General features: G+C 40.9%; 1 protein-coding gene across 8 annotated transcripts; it reads right to left on the bottom strand.

Moving 5' to 3' along the window:
- Window positions 1–762: 762 nt before the first annotated feature.
- LOC121184353 (endophilin-B2-like) lies at window positions 763–25,512 on the bottom strand. 8 transcript variants are annotated; one of them, XM_041041971.1, is made up of 14 exons: window positions 25,374–25,512; window positions 24,646–24,787; window positions 22,013–22,024; window positions 17,092–17,220; window positions 14,449–14,582; window positions 11,886–11,978; window positions 11,739–11,750; window positions 9,232–9,294; window positions 8,080–8,103; window positions 7,624–7,713; window positions 7,022–7,122; window positions 5,353–5,554; window positions 3,092–3,239; window positions 763–2,999 (listed from the first exon to the last, which is right to left on the bottom strand). In XM_041041971.1, the coding sequence occupies exons 1-14, from the start codon at window positions 25,434–25,436 to the stop codon at window positions 2,962–2,964; spliced, it is 1,251 nt and encodes a 416-aa protein (XP_040897905.1). In that variant the 5' UTR covers window positions 25,437–25,512; the 3' UTR covers window positions 763–2,961. The 8 variants fall into 8 exon arrangements, with proteins under 8 accessions (XP_040897905.1, XP_040897906.1, XP_040897908.1 ...); XM_041041972.1 differs by lacking the exon at window positions 22,013–22,024; XM_041041974.1 differs by lacking the exon at window positions 11,739–11,750.
- Window positions 25,513–25,608: the final 96 nt, after the last annotated feature.

Here is a 25,608-nt window from a genome sequence, read left to right on the forward strand (position 1 = left end):
ATAAAGTTGAATTGAACTGAAAAAGTGAACTGAATGAGCCAGGCACACCATTCAGTCAGAATTCTCTTGTACTTTAGATTTTAATCACAACTTCATTTGTCCCTCTGCCACTGTGAACACACTATGTGCGGTATTATAGACTTGCTTAAAATGATTATGTATGGATTTAGGAAATGCCAATAATGTTTACTATGTTCACACCACATACATGAGTGTGGGTAAACAAATTTTATGCTGATCCATCAGATAGTTGTTGAGGCACTAACTTCCTAGAAGTTAAAAATGTCTCGTGGCCTAAGAGGAACGACAGGGAATCACTTGAGTCATTTGAATTTATCCTCTGGGTACAATGAATCTACAAAGATCATCATCATCCAATATTTTCAGTGTGGACCAACTGATCAACATTGCCTTCCAACACATGGCCAAAAAACTGGAGGGTTTCAGTTAAGGTGGACAACAAAAAGGGCAGAGAGCCCGGGCAGAGCCTGGAATGACAGAGTTGGGTCATTGACTCCTTAATGGAAAAATGACTCAAAACCACCACCACATTATTGAGTAACTGAAAGCACGGTGTTCACGTGGAAAAAAACACATTTTGTCCACTTGCAGTTGCATTTTAAAACCATTTAGAGGAACTGTTCCTCGAGGCACTTCTGCCACTGCATTCAGCTTTTGGCCATGTGGTTTGTAGGTGGTTTCTGTTGATAAATAGAAACTGCAGCTGTAAAATAAAAAAAGAAAAGAAAAGAAAAGTCACCATTTTCCAATAAATCAGACTTTTTATTAAATTCTATACATTTCGTTCATTCGGGATGGTTAAAGAACAGGCAATACATATTTTTTGAAGAAAATAATAGTACACGTTGAGGTACAGCAGAATCACACCAGCAGTAGTAGAAAAGAAAAAAAAAAAACATTTGGGAAAAAAAAAAAAAAAAAAAAATCCCCCAAATTTGTGAAATGACCACAAGGGTAAAGCAGGTTATGTGATGGGGATTACGTTCCTCCACCAACAAGAATTATTAGAGCTCATTTCACTTCTCTGCTGGCAGATTTTTTGCATTTTCAAACATTGTGCTCATTTCACAAAAAAAAACTCCTGAGGCCTGGCCAGTAAAAAAAACAACAACAAAAAAACAAAACAAAAAAACCCCCCAAAAATAGTGCATGCATGTAAACATATCGCGTGTGAGAGAACATATCGGTTTTGTGCAGACATTCTGGTGTTCCACATTTCACATTAATAAGACTTAGCTAAATCATAGACTTGTATACACACATACATGTCCAGCAGAACAGGCTACTTAGCTGTAGCACATGCAGCACTAAGACTGAAGACACTTTAAAGGATGAACAGACAGGAGAGCAACAAACAGGTAAACACTGTAAATCCCCCCCCCACCAAAAAAAAAAAAACAACACAATTAAGGGCAAACCGAAATCCCACAAACACACACACGTGATTAGGAGGAGTTACAGACTTGCATGCTGTATGTGATGCACATTTAGTCTCTGGACATTCTCTGGTTTTGCAGCAGATGGCCTTAGCAGTGCCTTCCCATCGTCTTAAGGCAGTTAGGATGGGAGTGTTCATGTTGATTCAAAGGGACATCATCAGTGCTGTGCAGAGGTGTGGGAAGCAAGAAAGTGAAAAAGAAAAACACACACACACAGGGACGTCCAATCCCAGACAAATGAGTAATATGAACCAATCAGACAACAACTGTTACTGGTAATGTTCCTTCCAACTGTGCACAGAAAGTTACTGTCACTGAACAGGAATCACATTCGTTTCAATTAGCAGTTAAGACAAACCTGCCTCCCCAGAGTTCAGGAGTGAGAACTCACCCCTGAAAAAAAAAAAAACCCTTTATTTGCTGTCTTTGTTTCAGTCATTGGTTTTCAGTGTAAGTTAGTGTTTGTCTTTCATCAAGAATTAAAAAAAAAAAAACAAAGGAAAAAAACAACACACAGGAAATGCAATTCATGTTACATTGGAAGAAAGAGAACACACTTCTACGATCAAGGAAGGGAGGAAGAATTACAATAAAACCATAACGCGGCATGAATGGTCGTCCTCCTCCATGTTTGTTGACAACAGAAACTCTGATATGTCAAAACATGAACTGTCTGTAACCATAATGACCCATCTGTCATGACAGTCTGATGTTTCACTTTTTCACTGAATTGACTTAGCTGAAGGATAAGACCTGTCATCACCCCTCTAACCAGGAGAAGTGAGGAGGCGTCGTTATTGCCTTACGTTGCGTTATTGTTTGTTTTATCCACACGAATGATTTGGTCGAGACACACCCCTCGCACTCCTCTTCATTTAGAGGCAGATCAGTACGACTGTACGCCTCTAACTTTGACAGAGTCCTTCGTGGCCATCGTGGTGGATCAGAGGCATGAATGTGTTTTCATCACAAGACAATAAAGATTTTTTTTTTTTCTAAAAAAAAAATCAAAAACATCATTTGGTTGGAAACCCCCTCTGTAGACTGTGTGTCCCAGTCTGTCACAGCTCAACTTCATCTAACTATAATAAATAGGAAATAAATAGGAAATTGAAACATCATCATAATAAATGGCCAAACAAATGGAAAAGGAATGTTACCCATCCCCTGTGGGGATTTCCTCATACTCACTGTAACTATTATCTCCATTATCAATGTGTCAGGGTAGATGTACTTCATTATGTTGTGAGTAATGACTTTGTGTGTCCAACTGAACGGGCTACTGCTTACCATGGAGGAGTGCTTATTGAACGTTACAGGTTATTTCAAGAATGTGAAAAGAATTTAGGTGAATCAAATATCCTCATGGCTTCAGTAGAACAGTGTGTGTGTGTGTGTGTGTGTGTGTGTGTGTGTGTGTGTGTGTTTTCTTTAGCTGAGAAGCTCCAAGTACGTGACAGGCACTTTTCCTTTCTGGTTTCCTCTTTCCCCGATCAGCCAGTCAGAGTCCATCCCCGGCACCGTGTAAACCGTAATGAGCTGCAACACAGACGGGACACAGACGCTGTGAAGCTACAACTACAGCAAAGGCTAACACAGTTAGAAACGAATTAAGAGTTTAATAAAATTACCGAAGGAAAAAAAGACGGAGAAGGATCGGATATAAAGACGATGGCCTCTAGTTTCGTGGTGCTGGGCTGGCAGTAATGAGATGGACTTTTGGAGCCCACTGTAGTTAAAGACCCTCAGATGTGAATTAATCCGATGGTTAAGTAGGATCTGCTGGATTCAATTAAAAACCTTAACACGAGGGACTGACAAGAAATGATGCAACACGTAATCCCACAGGAAATGTCTGTCATTAGTCATTAAAACACTGATATTTTAGCTTCTGCTTCCTTAGAGTGGGAGGTGACCTGCGGGTGGGACACTGAAAAAAAAACAGTGCTTAATTCTGATGTTATCCATGGTTTCCACCCTCCCCTTTCTGCTCTTATGGAACCCAATGTAACATCTGGGGGATGAGTAAGTAAGTTGGTGCTTTGTGAGCTATGTTTGGCCTCGATGTGGAATTTACAACCCAGCGTGTCTGGACAAAGCATTTCCACACAACTCTGCTCAAAACCCACCTCTTGGATTTTTCTCCTTTGGTTTAAAGAAAACCACTTCAGGGACATGTTTTCACACCGATCCACAGAAAAAGGTGTTGACATGTTAGACTGACTGTATAAAACCACTAAAAATTGAATTTACTGCAAGTATACATACATCTTCACCTCCTGTACCATCACACAGCTAAGTCCTCACTGGTGCAGCCAGCCTGGATTTCCAGCCATCAGTTTTTTTTTAACTTTAAAAAAAAAAAAAAAAAAACTCCACACATAAGGGCCCAGACCGGGGTTCGAACCTGGAACCCTCTTGCTGTGAGGGTACAGTGCTAACCACTGCACCACCGTGCCCCCCTAAATAAATATGCTTTTGTATATATATATATATATATTTTAGAATATTTTTAAAATACTTTATTTTTTTTTATTTTATATTAACACCATTTTTTAATGAAACTTAAAGGAAATACACTCAACACATTTATATACAGCAATGTATTTTAAGTGTAAATAAGAAAGCTTCACATGGTCACTTTCCGTTGTGAGCCATAGACACTTGACCTCTGTCACCCTTTCACTTGCATCTTCATTCATTGCGAAAACCCTACACGATGTGAGTGAGAGGGCGACAGGGAACCAAAACTTCGTAAAACAATTCTGCAGGGTTTAAAAAAAAAAAAAAAAAAAAAAAACCCCACCCCACAAAGGAAGAAAGTCAGGAAGTGCAGACGGTTTAATAAAGGGCACACAGGCCTGCTGGATGGTATGAGTTATATCCTCTAGGAGACAATGGGCTGTGTGTTACTTCTTGAGTGTTCTGACAACATTCTCTACCACCACCGTCATCAGAACATGAAAATGAGCAGATTTACAGTATATCACTAGGCATTATCACTGAATTCAAAGTTTGAGAATGGTCTGTAGGTTTATAGATCTGTCTCTCTTCTCATTCTGTAGCTCTAATTTGCTGTTTATAGATGGATAGGCTCTCTATCAGAGAACTGGTCCCCTGACAGAGGACGTATCCATCTTCATCAGAGGCTGCAAGTTTCTCTCCTCTCCCGTTCACATTTTGAGCTCATGTGCATTCAGCTCGCCCACCACCTGCTCCTGCTGCCCAAGCAACTGACCAAAAAAACGCCACCGTCTGCCCACTGCTGGACACGGACACAATATTAGAGACCTTCTCAGGTCTTCTGTGAAGCTGCTTCAGAACATGGGTGTCCTGAGATGACCTGGTGGCCTAGAGACTTAAGACACCATCGCAGCGACCTCAGCTGAGCTCTGACTGGGAACCTTTGTTGCATGTCATCCCCCCCATCTCTTGCTCTTCTAATGTCTTGTCACCACTATACTGCAGCTTTAGACTGTACTCTTCACAATATAAAGTTAATCCCAAAAAAAAAAAAAAAAAAAAAAATGGCCGAGGCATGACAGCAAGCTTTTGGTTTGCCTTTAAAACCAGCATCAGGAGCAGAGACAGTTCCAACCTGAAACTCCAAATACTGAAGGTCCTGACCCACATCTATTAATCTGATCAGATCAATATATTGATATGATAACAGGGAGATTCTTTAACTGACGTGAGGTGATCGGATGGATGGTTTCACTACAAACACACACTGGCGGTCAGACAGTGGTGTTACAGAGCGATGTGTCTTTTCACTCACACATTGAACAGGGAACATGTAGCTTAGTTCTGCTCAGTAAGGATTTTCAGCCAGTGGTCCACAGTTATTATTATTATCGGCTCTGCAGGCTGCAGGTTGGTGATGAGACCTTACCTCATCAGCTAGAAGGGAGAGCTCACTGGAGTCAGCAGCGTCGTAATCATAAAGGACTTTGGCCTTGCGGGTTCCTGTAGCCGGAGCCTGAACTTCCTCAATCTTCAGTGTGTCGGTCTCCACAGGGCTGCTGATGACGTCTGCCGCAGAGTCAGCAGCAGCCATGGAGTGAGTGGAGTTCAGTGCGAAAGCATTGGGAAGCCTGAGGGAAAGGAGGAGGTGGTGGTCAGAATACAAAAAACAAAAAAAAAAAAAACAGCCACGCATGAAAGGAAACCGAGCTTAACCGAGTTGTACTTCCAGTACGGTCTCTTTGCTCTGAAGCAGCTGTTTCAAATCAGCAAATGGAAAAAGATGCTTCGCCAGGGAATCACACTGTTGTGTTCACCAAACTGTTTTTAACAATTAATCAGCAAAATGACAACAGAAATAAGTAATAAAACAGGTTAGGGGGAAGGCATTTATATGACTGCATCAATCTGATGCTTTTTCAATCGCTCTCATATTTCAGGAATAAAGCAGGGAATGTGGTAAACACTGCAGAATAGTTGGGAATACAGGAATGTCCTGACACAGTGTTAACCCCACACTAACAGGCAGAACAGCCAACAGCAGTTATAACCGACGTGTGCGATGTTTGGAGAGGCATGTGGGGTTAATGTGTAGCAGCCTGGTGCCATTTGAGTCCACCCTGAAACAACAGTCAGGTGCCCACTGGACAGTGTTTATCTTTATTTTATCTACAGCATTATTCTGCGGACCATGGATTGATGTTGGGCCAGAAGCAGACATGGTTCTCAGGGCATTTCCACCAAAATACCAATAACCTCCCACGGGTTTTGCACCTGTGTACTCCACGCTCTCCCCTGGGCACAATAATACAACACCGCAAAACAAATTTCGAGGTCAGGAAAGCACCATGCTGTCAGACACCCCCCCCCCACACACACACATGTGCTGGTTGTTGTGCCACCACAAAAGTAGCGGCTCTTAGGTAGAAAAACCGAGACTGACCTTAATCTCATTCTGTTCCTAAAAAAAAAAATCTGTTCCTCATATAAACCCGATGCAATGCTGCTTTCCAGTCTACAGAACTTAAAATGTTGTTTATCACACACAGCATCACAAAGCATGCAAATGCGTAGGCACACAAAAAGAAAGAAAAACCGCAGCATACTCACACATCCTGATCAGAACTGAGGGCATGGGACAGTGAAAAGGATTTGTCATGATTTGACCGAAACCAAAAACAACAACAACAACAACAAAAAAAAAAAAAACAGAGGACCTGACTGGTAAGGAGGACAAATCCAAGTTTTAAAATGCTATGTTTATAACAATACATTTATACGTCAATCATTCGTGGATCAACAATAAGAGCTGTAGCCTACAACAGCTGATATCAGCAGTACCAAATCAGACCCGTGTGTGTGTGTGGTGAGTTCATTCACTGTAACGCAGTATTTGCAGTATACGTATCAGTAAATATATTCTTGATTGATCAAATTTTTACTGCTGATAAATCAATCGCTGGTTATCCAGTGAAGGGTTGGCATGCAGCTGGCATGTTTAGAAATCCACACTGAAAACTGAAAGACAGTCATTTAGTAATCTGATGCGGCGACAGAGCACAACCCCCCCCCCGTCTTACCTCCCATGTGGTTCTCACCTTCCCAACTCTTTCTGAAGCTCTTGCATGTGGAGATGACAGTGTTTATAATAAGCTGCCTGGGCCTCCACAAACTCGTGCAGACAGCGCAGGTGATTCACCTGATGGCAAGCAACAACACAACAAGACTCATCTCACTGAAGCCAGACTCAGGCAAAAGTAAGCAATACCACAATGTGAAATATACAAATACTCTGTTAAAGTAGCTCGTCCCAGTTTGAGCCTCTGTGCATTTGGTTCAGTATTATTTAGATTTATTCTGCTGTCTAAATAAATGAGTGCAGCCATAACAAATACAGGTGCCTCCAGACAGGGAACAAAGGTTCATTGAATGGTTTAAGGACTATGAGTCACTGATATGGCAGCTTTGTGTTTAGATCAACTCATCGCTAATGGTCTTCACAGTGTCCAGATCTCAACCCTACTGAGCACCTATGGGAGATTTTGGACTTGGAGAATCAACGCCAAGGAGTTGTGAGTTTTTCATGACAACTAACAAAGTACAACACAAAAGTGAGTAAATAAAATGTGATGTTGATGTGGCACTAAAAAGATTTTCCTGTCTGTAGAAGCTAAAAGTTAAAGTGGTGCGGCTGGCATACATGTGTACTGCTGATGCCTTCCAAAAGCAGCCGTGTAACCTCGGCTTGGCGGTCAAACTCTGTTTGGGCCACTCGGAGCTCATGTTCAGCCTGAAACAATAAGAATAATGTTAGTGACATACAGAATACCTTTCACATTTCCCAGAATGGCACCGTATAACTATGCCTGATAATGACACACATAATCTGATTTGTATGACTGAATGATTTGCACACTGTATGGTATTAAGTGCAGAACAGTGGAGTTATGGACCCACAGAGGATTCATAACTCCAAACAAAGGTAAAAGTATACCTCAAACAAAGTGCTTGTCAGATTGTCTTCCAATTTCTGAATTTGATTGTGCCAAAGTGAAACAACGCTTTTACTATGTTCAAAAACAGATGGTACGCCCTAGTTTATTTGGAGCAAACTGAGTAATCAAAAGTTTGCGACCTCAACACTGCTGGTACTCACTTTGTCCACTTCTTCACTCCACAGCTGAGCAGCCCGAGCATACAAACAAAAGAAAATGAAGGTTATTCTAAGGATTTCTCAGAAGGTTTTCATTAGGGTGATGTGCAACTAGTGCCTAAGATTCAACTAAAATGATTAAAATGTCAGTTTGAGGTGACTGATTTTTTTTTTTTTTTTTTTTTTTTAACTCCAAGATGCTGTTTACGTGCACATTATCAGAATATTTAGATCTGGATGTTCTTGAAGAGAAGAACTAATGCACAGTCTCTTAGCTGTGATCCAGAGAATTACCATCATGAGAAAGAACAGCAGCAGTAGCATGACATTTATGGTGCCATTCCCTTACGAGTCAAAGGCCACTCCTAACCTAACACGTGAAGTTATGACAAAGCCACAGCTAATTCTAGATAACATCAGAATGGACAACCATTAACAAAAGAGTGAGACCAAATATAGATAAACACTACACAGCTGCTGCTCTCCACAAAGGAACAGATGAGGTACATGCACACATTCATAGAACACTTCATTTAACCTCAAACCAACTCCCTCCCACATCCTGCTACTTTACTCATGTCTCAAGCACAGTCAAAGTACATGTACATGCTCACTGTATGTCAACACGGTTTGTCGTCATTTAACACTCTCTTCAGCACTGTGTTTTTTTTGGTCTACAGCCAATTAAATGTTGCACTTCACACACAAAAAAAACACACAAAGAGACTGGTGAGTTTATGAGAAACATTCCTCTGGGCGATCAAATTTTTGTTATCAAAGCTATGCCAACATTTATCATTACAGCATTATATCAGACATGACACAGCCAGCCGGCATGCAACTGAGCTCATAATGGCCAATCCTACCAGAAGGGAAGGAAGGACACAACTCCTGACTAAACAATACTAAGATTCACAGCTACTTACAAATAGCAACTGGTTTTATCAATGCACCAAAAAAAGACCTTTTAACGAGCCATTATTAAAAAAAAACTGTTTCCCCCACCCACTCCATCAGCCTTTCACAGCCACGGATCTCTGTTTCAAAAACACTCTATTTCTGACAGTGTAGACAGAACCTGAGAATCATTATTACATAAAATCAGTACATTGTACAAGGTCACTTTTGTTTAGCAGAGCAGAACTGTCAACTTACCGCAGAGGCACTGGCAGAAAGCACATAGTTGCGGGGTCTGGTTTCCTGAAAATCTGGAGCCATCTACAGAAACAGTAACCGTTTATTTAACATTTGTACAATGGTGCGCTCAGTCTATACATGATAACCATATTTCAGCAAACACTACGCAAGAAATGCAAACAGAACAATCAGAAGGCAGAGCAGAAATGAAACCATGATCTTGATGAATTTAAGCAGCATAGAAAACGGTTGATTGGTCAATTGGCATTATTAGTATCAGTAGCTGATAATTCCGTTTTTTTTCCAGATATTAACACATTAGGTTATTCACTAATATTATATCGTATGTGCTCTATTAAAATCAAACGTATGTGACTCATGTGGTCCACCTCTAAATGTCTGACAAAGCTCACCTTAACCTTAAATTTCTTGTCTTAAATTAATGAAGGTTGTGTAGCTTGGTGTTATATTAAAAGGGCAGTTATGTGCCCCACAGTTACCCCTGCCACAGGTGGTTGGCAGGTAACACCTACCAGCATTTTTTTTTTTTAATTTTTTAACATAAGGTGTGCCTGAGCTCATAAAAAGAAAGGTGCAGGGAGGTGATGCAACCATTGACACTCATGACTAATTTGTGTGGTTCACTGATCTGACTAATGGACTGTAAATGGGACAGTTATTGACTTTACTAGCCTACAGATTAGTCAGCAGTAGTTTACCATGCGCATGCTAGCATGCATACAGGTTGCAAAAGTCTGACTTTGTCAGTCAGCAAAATGTATGGCTGTCAACATCATACTGAACACTCTGATTAAAGCCAGACTTTTTTGGGGTTTTTTTTTTTTATTCTGTCCAACAGTGAAAGAAAAGGAAGCTTCAGGAAAAGCAGGGTTCTGACATTCATTCCAGGATCATGGTGAAATGGGAACATCTTCAATTAGGACCTTCTGTTTCAGGCATAGGACTTGGTTTGTACTTTTGTGGTGCAAACTAATTTCTGTGGGGAATTCATAATGCTGTGAAAAGGAAGTCAGATTTAAGTACAAAACCTCTGGGCCTACAGCTGTGCACCTGCGGGCAAAGCAATTATCATATTTTCAAAATGAATACTTCTAAGAATAAGAATGAAACTTGGTTTTTTAAGACAGTGAATCCAACAGATTAAAAGAAATTGGGGTTTATCTAAATGTGGGACAAAGTTGGTTCTCTGGACTCTGAAGGCCTAATGGATTTCTATCCATTTTCCAGAGAAAGATCCAGAAAAAACAGGAAAAATGTTTTGATTACAATCTAGACAGCAGCTGTTAAAACTGTTCTATTAGCCAGCTAGTAAAGTACTAATGGGTGGAATACAAATCCAATATTAAAAGCCTGTCAATCTGTATTTAACCACATAATCCTGTAGTTAACAAAACTTCAGCCATTCGGCTTATGTTTAATCCAATGAGTATCTATCAGAACAAAGCCGCACACTGACAATCCTTTATCATCACCAGTGTCTTTGTCATGTGTCAAAGGCCTACCATTAATAACTATACTAACAATTACAGAGGAAGCTTTTTGCTCTGTTTCCGACGTGTGTTGCCCTTTCGAACTGAAACGGATGAAATATAAAATCCTGAACCTTTAATCTAAGGGAACTTGTGACTAGTGACTACTTTTTTTTATCTTGTGCAATTCCTTTTCAGAAAAAAACTCAAGTGCTGAGATTAGCGAAATTAAGTTCCACTGAGAACAGTAGGTATTGGTTCAGCTTTTTGCTTCATGTTTTGGTTTTTTGACGGCGTTCTGATTGAGTCATGTCTCACTCATGCAAGAAGGCTTTGCCTCTGTGTGTGTGTGTGTGTCTGTGCTTGGTCACACAGTGCACTGAGTATGGCCAGGTCAGGTGATGGAGCACAGTTACAGAGACTGTTAGTGAATTGCTGCTAATCTATTGTATTTAAATCTCCATGCAAAACTTTTCAGCATGGAGAAAGAATCAGCATGAAGCACTCAACAGAGATTTGCCTTTTCAAATGAAGACATTCATGAATAAATGAATCATTACAAATCAAAATCAAGTGATTTGAACACAGATCTCAGCAAATAATACACAGAGAGTTTTTGTACGCATGGAATTTAGAATATTTCTAAAAAGCTTGTTTTGTTTGTTTATATTTTTTACAGAGACGTTAACCTAGCTGTGATGCACCATCACACTGCTAAATCAAACACTGGTTTCCTGAAGTGGCTGGTGGAATAAACAATCTCACGGGTCAGTGACTGATGTGTAATTTCCTGTCATGCTGCTTAATTCATGCTACAAGTGTCAAGTGTTCTAAACAAAGAGTCAACTTCAGGAAAAACTTCCAAGGATCTTTGTCCGCTCTATTGCTTTCATTTTTCTTTCGCCAGTCCTTAACAGTTTCCTGCCACCAATAAATGAATGGCTCAGAAAATAAATTCAAAGCAAGTGAGAGAGGAAGAATAATGCAATATGTGGATCATACTGACAAGTCTTTAAAAACGTCTTTCATACTCACTTCCCCCTCGCACTGAAAAGGTTGTGAATAGAGACAGTTAGTCATGGTTAGTAACAGCATCACCAAAGGATACGATCACATCAGAAGAGGTTATGGGAATGTGTGCGGGGATGAGGTTGTGTTGCTGGGAGGCAATAAAAGACTCACTGCGGCTTTAGCCTCAGCCAACTTGGCCTTCTTCAGGCGTGTTTTACAGGCGTCCAGGTCCAGGCGAAGATTCTCCAGGAGACGTCGTTCTTTCTGAGGCACACGAAATGACAACCGTTATGGAGAAGCTGAGTTGAGCTGCGAGCGGCCGCAGCCTGGTTCACAGCTTGGCATGGCACATGATGTAGGCTCCTCAGATGTACAGCGGCATTTTTGAAGACATGCACATCAGCTATGGGTTCTGTAGCTATGCCATAACTGAGTTAATTCTCATGCACTAGGCAACACGACCTCTTCCATGACTACGAGGGGTGATTGATAAGTTCGTGCTCTAATGCAGAAGGAGTAAGGTTTAGAAAACCTAGCACCTCTATTTTTTTTAAATAACATTGTTCCCGTCCTACAGTGGATATAAAAAGTCTACACACCCCTGATAAAATACCAGGTTTTTGTGAGGTGAAAAAAAAAACGAGACCAAGATAAATCATTTTAGAACTTTTTCCACCTTTAATGTGACCAATAACCTGTGCAACTCAATTGGAAAACAAACTGAAATCTTTTGGGGCCGGGGGGGGCAGTAAAAATAAAAAACAAAAACACGCACACCCTTATACTAATACTTTGTTGAAGCGCCTTTTGATTTTATTCCAACACTCAAGTCTTTTTGGGTAGGAGTCTATCAGCATGACATCTTGACTTGGCAATATTTGCCCACTCTTCTTTGCAAAAACCTGTCAGATTACGAGGGCATCTCCTGTGCACAGCCCTCTTCAGACCACCACCCACAGATTCTCAATCTGATTCAGGTCTGGGCTCTGGCTGGGCCGTTCCAAAAACTTTGACCACCTTCTGGTGAAGCCATTCTTTTGTTGTATGCTTTGGGTCGTTGTCATGCTGAAAGATGAAGTTCCTCATCATCTTCAGCTTTTCTTATTTATTTAGCCGGGCTTGGATGTTTTTCTTCGTAAGAAAAGGCTTCCGTCTTGCCACCCTACCCCACAGCCCAGGCATATGAAGAACACAGGAGATTGTGGTCACATGTACTACCCAGCCGATACTTGTTAAGAATTCCTGCAGCTCCATTAATGTTGCTGTAGGCCTCTTGGCAGCCTCCCTGACCAGTTTTCTTCTTGTCTTTTCTTCAACTTTGGACGGACATTCCAGTTCTTGGTAATGTCACTGTTGCACCATATTTTCTTCACTTGAATGATGATGATGACTGTCTTCACTGTGTTCCATGGTATAGCTAATGCCTTGGTAATTCTTCTGTATCCTTCTCCTGACTGATACCTTTTAACAGTGAGATCAATGAGACCCTCTGATGCTTTGGAAGCTCTGGAAGCGGAAGTCAAAACTTTAATAAATACTATAGAAAAAATAGAAAAAAAAATACACACTATAAAATAAAATAAAAAGAAAACACTCTATTTACACAGATGCCTATAACTTACTGCATGTAGGTCACGAATTGAATTGTTCCTGTACCAGACAGTGATCCCTGTAGTGAGGATGCTCTCTACAAGCCCTCTGTAGGCTTGTGTGAGGGTGCGCCGGCTCACCCCAGCCTTCCTGAGCAGTCGGGTGAAGTAGAGTCTTTTCTGAGCCCTTTTTTCACAGTGGCAACAGTGTTTTCTGACCAGCTCAGGTTGAATGTGACGTGGAGGCCCAGGAACTTGCGGCTGTCAGTCCTCTCTACCTCAGTCCCTCCAATGGTCGAGGGGTTGCAGAGGGGGAGCTTTCTTCCTGAATTCTATAAGGAGCTCCCTCGTCTTCTCCACTTTGAGGCCCTGTAGCAGTGGGGTCTGCTTCACTGATGTTACTGTAGCAGTGGTCCAGTGTGTTGCTGCCTCTGGTGACAAAATCCACAAACTGATGGAGTTTTGGCATGTTTTTCCTGAGATTGCATTGATCAAAGTCCCCCCCAGGGCTGTCTGGATACGTGTTCTCATGTTCATTGATCATGTTGTGCAGTTCGTTCAGCCTCCTCCTTGGCAGGGGGGGGGGTGGGGGGGTGGGGGGGATTGCATTGCAGTTCTCCAATGTGGAAAATTTTCTTTTAATATATCTGTCCTTAGTGAAAGTGAAGTCTAGGATTGTTCATTTAGAACTAAGCTGTAACCAAAACCATCCTTTGTACAAGTTTTCCCACATTCTTTCAGGTTGTAAAACCCTCCCCAGGGTTGTTGTAAGGAAATAAGGATTATACCTTGTGGTCATTTAAAACAGACGTCCCCTAAAGTGAAATGACATCTGTAACTGTTGATCTGGAAAGACCTTAGCTAACCTGGGAGTGAACCCCAGTTAACTGTCCTGAGTGCTTACAGTAGGTGTGCTAACAGATCTTTCCTAGAATGAACTGTTTATCTGAAACTGCTGATCTGGAAATATCTTAGATGGCCTGGGAGTGAACCCCATTTGGTTGTCCTGAGTGTTTACAGTAGGTGTGATCTGTCTGCATCTCTGCTGCTTCTGCATCTGCTTGTTGTTGTCAGGAACAACGCCCCCCCCCCCCTACTGAATGGTCATTCTACCTGTAACAGTGGATGTAGTGTTTCAGACTCACTGAAATGGTCTTCCAGTCTCCCTCCAGAAAGTTCCTGAGGGGGGTGAGGAAGCTGATGGCTGAAGTCTGGAGGAACTCCCTCTCTGCTGCTCCTAATCTTCTCTCACATTCCCCTACTTTGATCAAAGTGCTCCCTGCAAGAAAACAAATCAGATCCATTCACCACACCGAGTCATTTCAATTCCACACTCTTCCCAGGCTTTAACATGTCTCGTATAGCTGATACTCTAGTCTATACTTACGACATGTTATTAGACAAGCCCCTGAATCAGCACACCTCCATTGCTTTTTCTGTACAGAGCACGAGACGTGCTACAACCGTCAAGTGACACAAAACGACGTGCTGAAAAAGTTTGTGCTGCACTTCAGACTTGGGCGTAGGCCGTTGTTACTTCTGTAGTACAGATTATGGACTCAGAGGTGAACTTTAATCAAAATTGTGAACAATTTTGTACAACACATGCATAACACAGAGAACATTTGTGGTTATAACATAAAACCAAATTTGTTTCATCACATCTTTTCTCATAAGATCAAGAAGGAGTCAGTTAATTGGCACTGTGTATGATGGAGACAAAATGTGGATTTTGAACATTCCCAATCTTCCCTTCTCAGGGAAAAAGGACAGGGACCATGCTCCAAAAGCTCTTTGTAATCTACACCGTGTGAATAATTGAAAGTCTGCAGCCAATTTACTGGGACTTAACAACAACACACAAAGCCAAAAACTCTATACACACAAAGACAGAAATATGTATGCACACTCTGCGCAGTTATTTGCAAATTTGGTGCCTTCTGGCCAGAGAAAACTGTGAAAAAGGTTGTGAGGCTGCTCCCAGGCCACTCCTTTCACAGGTACTTCCACAGGGATTCTGCTGGATGAGGCGTGTTAATGGAATACAGAGGGATAATTTGTTTCCCAGCTTGGCAATGATCATTATATTATGGACGATTATGAGTCGATGATTCAATTTCCAGAGATCTCACATGTTGCGCTTCCACCCAGAGGAGGCTGCGTGGGTTAAAGATTCCACCGAATCAACGTACTCTCCATAAGGTGAGAACAAAATTAGCCCCAGTGAAAGATAATAATAATCATTTGGAAGTTACAACTATACTACACAATACTGAAGGCGCTTTGAGGTGTTTCACAATAAAAGAGAAACTGAGTAACTCAGCAGCTGACTGATTTTTTAAATGGTGCAATACGTTTATGGTGTATTTTGGGTTACTGTTGTCTCAATATCGTTTTTATTCTCATGTAAATGTGAAATAGAAATGACAATAAACCTCCTTGAATCCAAAATGGAAACTCAATAATCGCAATCGAATCAGGAAACCGGACCAATTAACAGCCCCTAGTGCAGATCATTAGAAAGATAGCGGACATAGCTCAGCATTCTTAGCATGCCATTGAGGAATAACAATAAAACTCCGACCTTAAACAGGACGGAGGAATCAACCCGCTTTCAGGAAAGACCAGCTTTTAGCACAACAGAGAGATTTACGGCAGAGGCCTAGTGGAAACAGGGCCAAACAGAAATAACAGCAACCTCTCTGGAAGGGAGTTTCATTCTGCAACCTGAGAGACGGTAACATCAAACGCTAACTGTAACTCTAACTCTCACCAAAGTGTAAACTCTTTCTCTCACTGGCCCACACATACATCCACATACACATACACATACACACACTAGCCCCATGGTGGAATTAAGGTAAAATTAGTCATTTCATTCTTCTGCAACAACAGCCAGCAACAACAACCTCATGCAGTGTAAAGCAATCCATAGCTCTGTGCCACATACAGGCACTGAGCTACCGACTGGCACTGTGGAGCGTAATTCTGCCGTGTCACCACAATGCCATCTAGTGACTATGGAGAATTATGTGTCCGCAATGCAAGTGTGTGTTTAGTCCTGATTTACAATTAGATTTCATGAGTATGGATCTAAGGATTGGTACATTTTGAGTATTTGGACACAACTTGTGTAATCTCCATTCATTTATTACTACTACTGGACACCATTTATTGTCTTTTGGTCAGGTAATCGTTTGTATTATGTCGATGATGATTTTGAATAGTGTACTGTAGTGGAATTATTCTCTTCTCCCATTAAAATTAGGGAGATGAGGCAAGGGCCCTAATTTGCAGTAACAATGGTTACCATACCCACGATGCTCCCAGAGCAACGTTTCCTTTGTCTATAACGTGCAATCTTTGCTTTTCTTTGTTTTTCAAGCCAAGTAAATAAAAGGCTGAACATGGCGTTCAGCACAACAAAATGAATGACAGCTGAATTCCATGTAGCTGCTTCACTTTCAGAGTCCTGGTATTGGGTACATGCTGACCCACTGCCACACTGCCACGGCCTACTGTGACACTCGAACATAACAGTACCCATGCTTTTGCTACCAAGTCTGGGCCTACCCCGATAGCCACAGGCACAGAGAGAAAGGGTGAGTGCACATTCACCAATAATACTGGCAAATCTCTTCAAGAGAGGAGAAATGTTTCCACCTTGTGTTTACCTTTTTATCTTAAACAGAAATCAGCTAATACAGGGTGTAAACAGAGAAGATAAGCTTACCTAATTTTTGACCTTTTGAAACTTGTTTTTTTTTTTCTGAATTTTTAATACTCACCATATGGAGCTCCTGCACCAAATTCCTTTGCTGCGTCCTGCATGTACTGACCCAGCAGCTCTGCATTGGTAATTCTGGATGGTGCCTTCCTGTCCAACTTTTCATAGAGAAACTCTTCAATTCTGGCACCTGCACAGAAAGTCCAGAAGAGTTTCATTTACAGGAAACAACACAGCACTTTTAGCTCTTTTATACTCCTCACGCTGATTTGATGAAAACTAGACCCAAAAATAATAACTAGTCAATTAATAATAATTAGTGGATTAATAGACCAGCTGATCGACCAAAAAATAAATATTTCGATTACTGATTAATTGTTTTGAGTCTTTTTTTTTTTTTTTTTAAAGAATTGCACACTTCTCTTATGATGTGATAAGAGAATAAAAGTCATTTTTGGGTGTAGTATTTATTTAATCAGTACACGAGAGGCTTCTTTATCCAACTGCAGCATCTGTAAATAAAAAAGTAACTGCTGCAGAAAAACATGGGAGGACAAAATAACATGAACACCTTACAGTACATGGGGGTGGATTTAACTGCTGTTTGTAACAGTGGTCACAAGAAGACCATCACAAACATGAATACATGACACACTATGGGTTGCCTAAAAAACTACTGAAAGATAACCAAAACACTCAAAACATTACCGCTGAGTTGAGCTGACACATCCCACACTCTCAACATCACACACTATACCCTCACATATCTTTTAGTTGAATCACAACTACTGGCTTGCCCCCATTATTCTAAGCTTATCTTACTGCATAAGATTCCAGGTGCTCTCTTCATATCCAACCCCTACGTACAACATCAGCCTCCTACGTGACTGTGATGCTTCTGTTAAACGGAAGCCCATTGCTGCCGGAAAAAGAAAAACAGATCAGTAACAAGTTGTGACGTGAAATGTTTGTTATAACAAGATATTTTCGTGTTATTACGACAATGCAAACCTATCACATTATAACATGAAACTTTTCTTGGTATAATAATATACTATTTATCTTGTTATAATGAGGAACGTTTCACGTTATTGTTAGGCTATATTATCAAAGTCAAGTCAGGAAATGTATGGAGAATAGATCAATGGAGGGAAATAGCTCATTTCCACAATCAGATCAAGTTCTACTTCTTTGCTTCGATTGAGACACTGGTTGTCTCGACAATCAGCTGGAGGGACACGGACGGCTCCTTGGATAAAAGCTAGCTACCTGCTGCTATCCAAGCTGGATTGCCTGTAATAGTACAGTATTGGCATTATATATATGTAATACAGGCATTGCATCAGGCGATTTCTCTGTTTTTGCTCAATACCGCAGGGTCCTGAAACTTAAATAAATGCATCACTGTACTCCACTGGGCCACAACATACCCAGCTAGGATGCAGCTGAGATGGTGTAGCTTGTATCCATGGAGCTGTCTGTGCCCCTCTAAGCAATCAATGAGATAACACGACTTCTGACCTGATTGGGTTGGAATTTGGTTGTGATTGGCCTGTGAGCCCAGTCCTGCTACACGCATTGCAGAGCGCTCTCATGTGTACCCTGAATGACAGGCACACAGAAAGGGCCGGGACAAACTTTATGGATTTTTGACGGGGCATTATCCCACTGATGTGGAATACCCCTGGGATTTGTCCCATCATATCCGATGGTCTAACACTGACACTCCCCTGTAGATTTTTAAATCCTTTTTAGAGCAGGCTACACATGTCACAATAAGGAAGCAGAACTTAATCAAATTAAAACGAGCCATATTCCTCAATTTATTTGTTCACTGTTTCCCCATTAAAACACAGGCTTAGTTATCATGTTACAACATAAAACATCCCACGTCATCAGAAGTTACTATGAAACTATATATTCAAATACCATGCTGTTATTGGTGTTCTTGTTTTAACATGGTAAGTTTGCATGTTGTAATGAACTGAAATTATCTTGTTATGAAAATATCTAGTAACTTTGAAATCTGATACTGAATCCTTTTTCTTTTTTTTGCAGTGGCAGCAACACACTTCTGTACGATTAGGCTTGGGTGGTATCCTTGTATTTGGACCAAAATACCTTCAAACATATCCGGTATTGTGCAAAAGTATTTACTTTAGATGTTTCAATTCATATCCGTCAGGGAGGCATCTGATTGGTCCTAAGTTCATTCTGTAGCACGACCACAAGCTCAGGCATACAGCCAGAGTCAAAGAACTATCAAAGAGACATGAAGAACACGCAGACCTACAACAGACCCCAACATCATGGAGTCAGTCTGGGATCACATTAAGAGACAGAAAACACTGAGACAGACTAAATCCACAGAAGAACTGTGGCACGTTCTCCAAGATGCTGGAACAATCTACCTGACAAGCAGGCTGTGGCCCAACACCATATGGAAGCATATCATGGTCCACCCATAGACTCTCTACTGTTCACTGATATGTGCTGACCTCCCAAAGTTTCTGTCTCAAAGAGGGATGCTGTAGGTAGATAAATGAAATGCAATGATTCCACATGGCCTAAATAAATATTTATTTATTTTAAACTGTCAGCTCCTAACTGGGCCTCACTGCTTTTAGATGTTGTATTTTCCGTAGATTTGTGATCACATGATGTGTCCCTTTCTAAAGAGAGAGCTGACTGGTGTCACACATGCTCTGAGGAAGGCTTTGAGCTGAAAAAGCCAGCACATTTTTTTTAGTCTATTGATTGTCAGTAAATTTACCTAAGATATCATCACGTGAGGTTATGAGGGCGCTACATATTTTCCTGCCCCCTAGTGGACAAAAGTAAATGAATTCAAATACTGGTGTGTACCTCGTTCCCAGAACACCACCCAAGTCTAATGATTTGACTGTGTAGGATAAATGAACACATGGAATAGTTTTCCACAAGTACATTTTGAAGTATAAAGCCTGGAAGAAACACATCTGACAAACAAGCTCTGGTTTGATGATTGTTGTTACTGTTAGCAGGGGTATATGCCTGTAAATCACAATACAGAGATCTTATCAGCACAGAAGCCTCCTTCATTATATATACTCCTATACTTGTCACTGATCATCCCTACAAAACAAATTCTACTGTTAATCACAGGACGTGTTTTGGTCAAACTGGTGCAGGACATTCACAGAGTCGTAAAATGTTAAGGAGAAATCATTCAGTAATCAGCTAGCTGGAAAACATGTCGTTACTGTACTTGTGGAAAACCCACCCACCCTGAAAAACACCCTATGTGCAGGAAAACCTGCAAAAAAAAAAGTAAAATACAGTTCATATGCTCCACACAGATAGCACTGCACACTATCAAGACGGACTAATGAGGATCACTTGTTCTACAAGTAAGACATGATGGGAGAAAAATATTCCCAGGATAGGTGGGAACTGTGTAAACAGGAGATACGTGGGCAGCCAAATTCCAGACGCTACAGATCCAATCCTGCTCTGCTCTTGGATTTGTTTGTTTTTCTAGCTTTCATTACTCAGTGTTATTTCTTACAGTGGGTTTCTTTCATCATTCATTCTGACAAGGTTAAATATGATGAGCATGGTTTTCTGTCAACACCCTACACTTAACTCTACACTAAACAGACTATGAGCAATATAAAAAAAAAAAAGGAAATAACATAAGCATTTGCAGTCAGGTGAAAAATAAAGTATACAATCTTTCAATTCTATTGTTTTAACCTATCAGGACATTTAAAAAAAAACCATCTGGTTCTCACCAGGTCTTAAAAGCCCAGAGCTACATCTAGGACTCCATGGGTCCCAGTTAGCAGCTAAAGCTTGGCCTCACGTTTGGGTCATGCAACAGGACAATGATCCCAAATACACCAGCAAATCTACAACAGAATGGCTGAAAAAAAAAAACAATGTGTGCTGTGGCAGGACTGTAAGAGAGCTGTGCACAAACAAATGCCCTCAAACATCAATGAACCGAAGCAACATTGTAAAGGAGAGTGTGCCAAACTTCCCCCCACAACGATGTGACAGACTGATAACATCATACAGAAAACACAAGGTGCAGTCAATGTTTTGAATCATTTCCGCCCCGATGAGGACCATGTAATCTCTGAGGTTGACTTCTCTAATCTCTATACCCTTATTTTAGGCTTTTCTCTTTGCTCTGAAGAACCTGAAGAACATTTCCTGGGACCAGAGACCGGTTTTTATCTTTTAAAGCATCTTAACGTTCCCTAGACTTGCTCCAGAAACCTGGATGTCTTTTATCTGTACTTTTAAGTAAGGGATTCTATGGGTTTCTGTTATGAGTTTCTGTTATATTTCTGTTTGTAGTTGAGGCACTGAATTTGACGTTTGATCCTAGTCAGACTTTTTTTTAAAAGCAAGAGAGAGAGAGAGGAGTCTGTAACACTGTGTAACATGTTCAGGCTCCTCTTGGCCTGGATATAACAGTGACAAATGCTAACAAGTGTTCAAATTTGACAAACCAAACAAGCACTACATAGTCTACTATTTTTGAACATGGACAGAAAACCAAGTTATCATGCTTCAGCCTTATAGAAAGATGAAGACAAGAAAGATGGAACTAAAAATTCCATCTCCATGACAGAAAAATACACTGTCTGATCAGGTGTAATTAAAAAGGGGGGCATGAATTTGACATTTGGTGTATACTACAATACATCAGCACCGTGTGCAGCATGTGCTGAGTCACTATCCGCTGTGAGCCAGAGGAGGATTCACCCTTGATGATGTCGTGCTGGAAGCGGTCAGCCCTCAGTCACACTGGTGCTCAGAGTCTCTGAGCATTAAAAATGTATTTCACAGCCAGCTTTGATCTCCGTACCAAACAATATGATGCACTGATTTGGTCCTGTTAATGTTCATCAGCTGCTTCTCTTCTACTCATAATTCAAAGGCATGAAAGGTTTCCACAGCAGGGCACCAGAGTCGGGAGGCAGGATACTCACCAGTGTGATCAACTGTAGCATGAAGAATCAAAAAGTCACACGTTAGAGCTCCCCATTGTGCAGTAAGTCATTCCACATCACTCTGAACCTAGAACTAATGCTAATTCGCTACATTATGTACAAAGTATTTGGCCATACCAGGACCATACCAGTGGGTTTGTAGCTTTCATCCTTTTGACTACAAACTTCATTTCAATTTTGAATGCAACCCTGTGGAGTTTTTGACCTCTAATAGCACTACAGAGCAATAATGCTCTGATATCTGATCAACAGTTTGTAGCAGTGATGTGCAGAGAAGCGAAGCAATGTGCCAACAACGGCGGAGACAAAAAGACTGGAAGCTAATAAACACGAATGTAAACAATGCACAATTTAAAATATATTAAAAAAATGGCTTTGCAAATGTTTCATGAGGAATAACATACCATGGCTTCAGAAAGTATTCAGACCCATTATGACAAAGTAAAACATGTTTACAATTTTTTTGCCAATTCATTACAAATGAAAAACTGAAATTCATTCATCCTGCCCTCAATTCTGACCATTCTCTCTGTCCCTGCAGCTGAGAAGCCCCCCCTGCATGATCCTGTCATCACCATGTTTCACTGTAGGTAATGAGCAGCACCTGGTGTTCACCAGACATGGTGTTTGGAGCTCTGTCAAAAGGTTCCAATTTTTTTTGTCTCATCAGACCAGAGAGCCTTTGTCCTCATGCTCTCAGAGTACAGGCTGTCATATGCACATACTGTCTTAATATGTTTCTAAATTAGATATTTCAGCTTTTGATTTTTAACAAATTTGCAGAAACATCTACAAACATGTCACTTTACCATTATTAGTTATTAAGTGTATATTGATGGGAAATATAGCAACGTTCATACGCATTTTCAATTCAATCTACAACACAATAAAGTGTTAAAAAGTGAAAAGGTATGAATACTTTCTGAAGCCTCTGCACGTTCAACACACATTTATTGTTGAATCATTGAATGACTGTTTACAAGGGAAACTCCACAGGGCACATTTCAACTTTTCTGTCAACGGCAGTGATGTTAGCCAATGTTCCACAAAGATGACATCCTAAGTTTATCTGAAATGCAACACTTACACAAAACTTCTCAGACGTAATGAAGACAGGTGAGGCGTTGGCTCTGCTCAGAGCTGTTTACAGCAGCTCAGTGATCTGTACGCGTACACTAAAACAGTAATCATACGCTAAGAGCTGTGTGTGTTAGACCGGTGGGACGTGATGACCTGTCTGCCCTCAGGTTGTATGATTAAAATGGATGTGAGGCTGAACAACAGGTGTTTCCAGAGGGCTCATTAGAATGTTTCTGAACTGACGAAACCGGCAGAAAATGAACAGTCTACCTCCAGGCATGAAATGAAGTGAAATTACTGGTGGCCTATATGTAGAAACTAACATAACTGCCTAATGGAATTAAGTACACTGATGGCAAAAATAAACTGGGTTATACTGAAAGTCAATAAGTAACTATAACAAAAAGTGTGACAAGTATTTTGAACATCTGATGACTCTGCAGGTTTTTTAATGTAACAGTTGCTTGGACTGATATCAGGTGACATACAGGATGATCCCATTCCCACAATGGTCAAATGTCACCTTCAGAAAGAGGCCGTAACAATCACCTTTGTCCTGCAGCAACCTGAACTTTGATTTGAAGACATTTTTTAAAGTGATCTGATTGACCCTACAATGTCAAATAGCATCTGTCATACCGATGTGTGACCATCTCATTGTACTGTCACCAGGGCTGCAGTAAATACACAACCTATGACTGTGGTTTAATCAATCCAGAAAATGTTTTATTTTTTCCATCAGTGTGCCAAATCCAACTTTTCTTTTGGACTTTAATTTGTTGTTCATTGTTTATATTTGGTTACATGGCGAATATCTTGTATGTTATGCCTCTTTTGAAGAAAATCTGTGATGCCTACTAAGAGTATTTTATAAATGAGCTAATTATCCCCTTGTGCTGCATTTAACAAGAGTCGTTTAACTTAAAATTAGGGAAAACCAGGATAGCAGTAGTTCTGCTTAAAGATAAAACACATGGGTGACAAACTAAAGGAAAAAATCATGCAATGCAGATGCCTCTGCCAATGGCTCACTGAATGGTTTAGGAGTATGAATCATTGATATGTCAGCTTCGTGTTGAGATGGGGCCTTTTTAATTATCTCCAGGAAATAATTTGTTTTGAAATGATCTTAGCCAAGTTACTGAGGAGCTTGTGGAGACAATGTCTATGTGTCCCTGGTGACCGTGTTGAAAGCCTCAATGCTTCATCAACTCATTGCTAATGGCTTTCACAGACTCAAGATCTCAACCCCACTGAACACCTATGGGAGATGTTGAACCAGTGCATTAGACAGGTCTTTCCACCATCATATTTTTTTGGAACAATGGTGTTCACCCCGCCAGAGTCCAGAGACTTGGAGAATCAACACCAAAGGAAGCAAAGAAGCTGTTCTGGAGGCTCAGGGTGGAAAAACACCTTACAGAGACACTTTATGTTGGTTCTTTTCCTTTCATTGGTCACCCATCTGCATGTCCTCTAGGATACTCTTTCCACCTCTTATCATAGGATTGCTATCATCAAGTATATCATACTTGGGTTGGGCTGCAGCAGGACTTCAGTCTGTCTGTAGATTTTCTCGGTCCAGTTTTTGGTGCAGTCTGCACGGCTCATCAGGTTCTCAAAATGAGCGTCCAGCTCAGTCTTCTCCGCCTGGCCCAGCTTCTCCTCTGTGAACTGAGGCAGAGCAGACGACAAGAACTGAACGACTGAAACACAACCTCTTCCCGTCCCGTCTGACTTTTTTTTTTTTTTTTTATCAGCCAACAGTAAAAGCTAAGGGGTCGACGTGATGTCACGACGTCACGAAGCAGTTCACGACCCGCTCACGCTCAGCTGACATCCTCCTCCGTCCCCTCTCCACATGTCACTGTCAAAAACTGATCCAAATGAATAAAACGGTAATAAAAACGCTAGTACCCCTATTGCAATTCACTAAGCTTTTTAACAGACTCCATTGTTGTTTTATACTCGCAGCTTGTTAGCTAGATAACGTTACATTAACAGGACACCGTTAGTGGCTAACAACAGTCAACAATAGCATTTGTTGTGTTTAATTACACCACAGGCCTGAACTGTTTCCAAGACGTAGCTCAACATTAAGTTTCTGTATGTTTCCTATGCTAATTTGCGGCGTTACGTTAGCTCAGCAACGCAATACTGCGAAGTCAGATACCGGACCGCAACGTTAGTAACAGCTGGCTATCAAAACGAAAGGAAGCGTCAGCCGAACCTCAATACTCTTTCACGAGCATGTCATTACCTGGACAGCTCGCGTGAAAAACAGTCCGGCACCGGAGGCTAATTTCTTCACGTTGAAGTCCATTGTGTTTAGGTTTGGAGCTGCTAGCTAGTGATGTTACAGTCGAAGCAGACTACTCGACACCAGCGGTTATGGCACACGCCAAATATCACGTGACCCCGCCCCCCCCGACGAGGTTGCGTCGTACGTATCAAATTTATTATTACTTATTTTTTTATTTTTTTTAATAAGTAAA

This window comes from Toxotes jaculatrix, chromosome 7 (assembly GCF_017976425.1).
Source record: "Toxotes jaculatrix isolate fToxJac2 chromosome 7, fToxJac2.pri, whole genome shotgun sequence".
Classification (NCBI taxonomy): Eukaryota; Metazoa; Chordata; class Actinopteri; family Toxotidae; genus Toxotes; species Toxotes jaculatrix.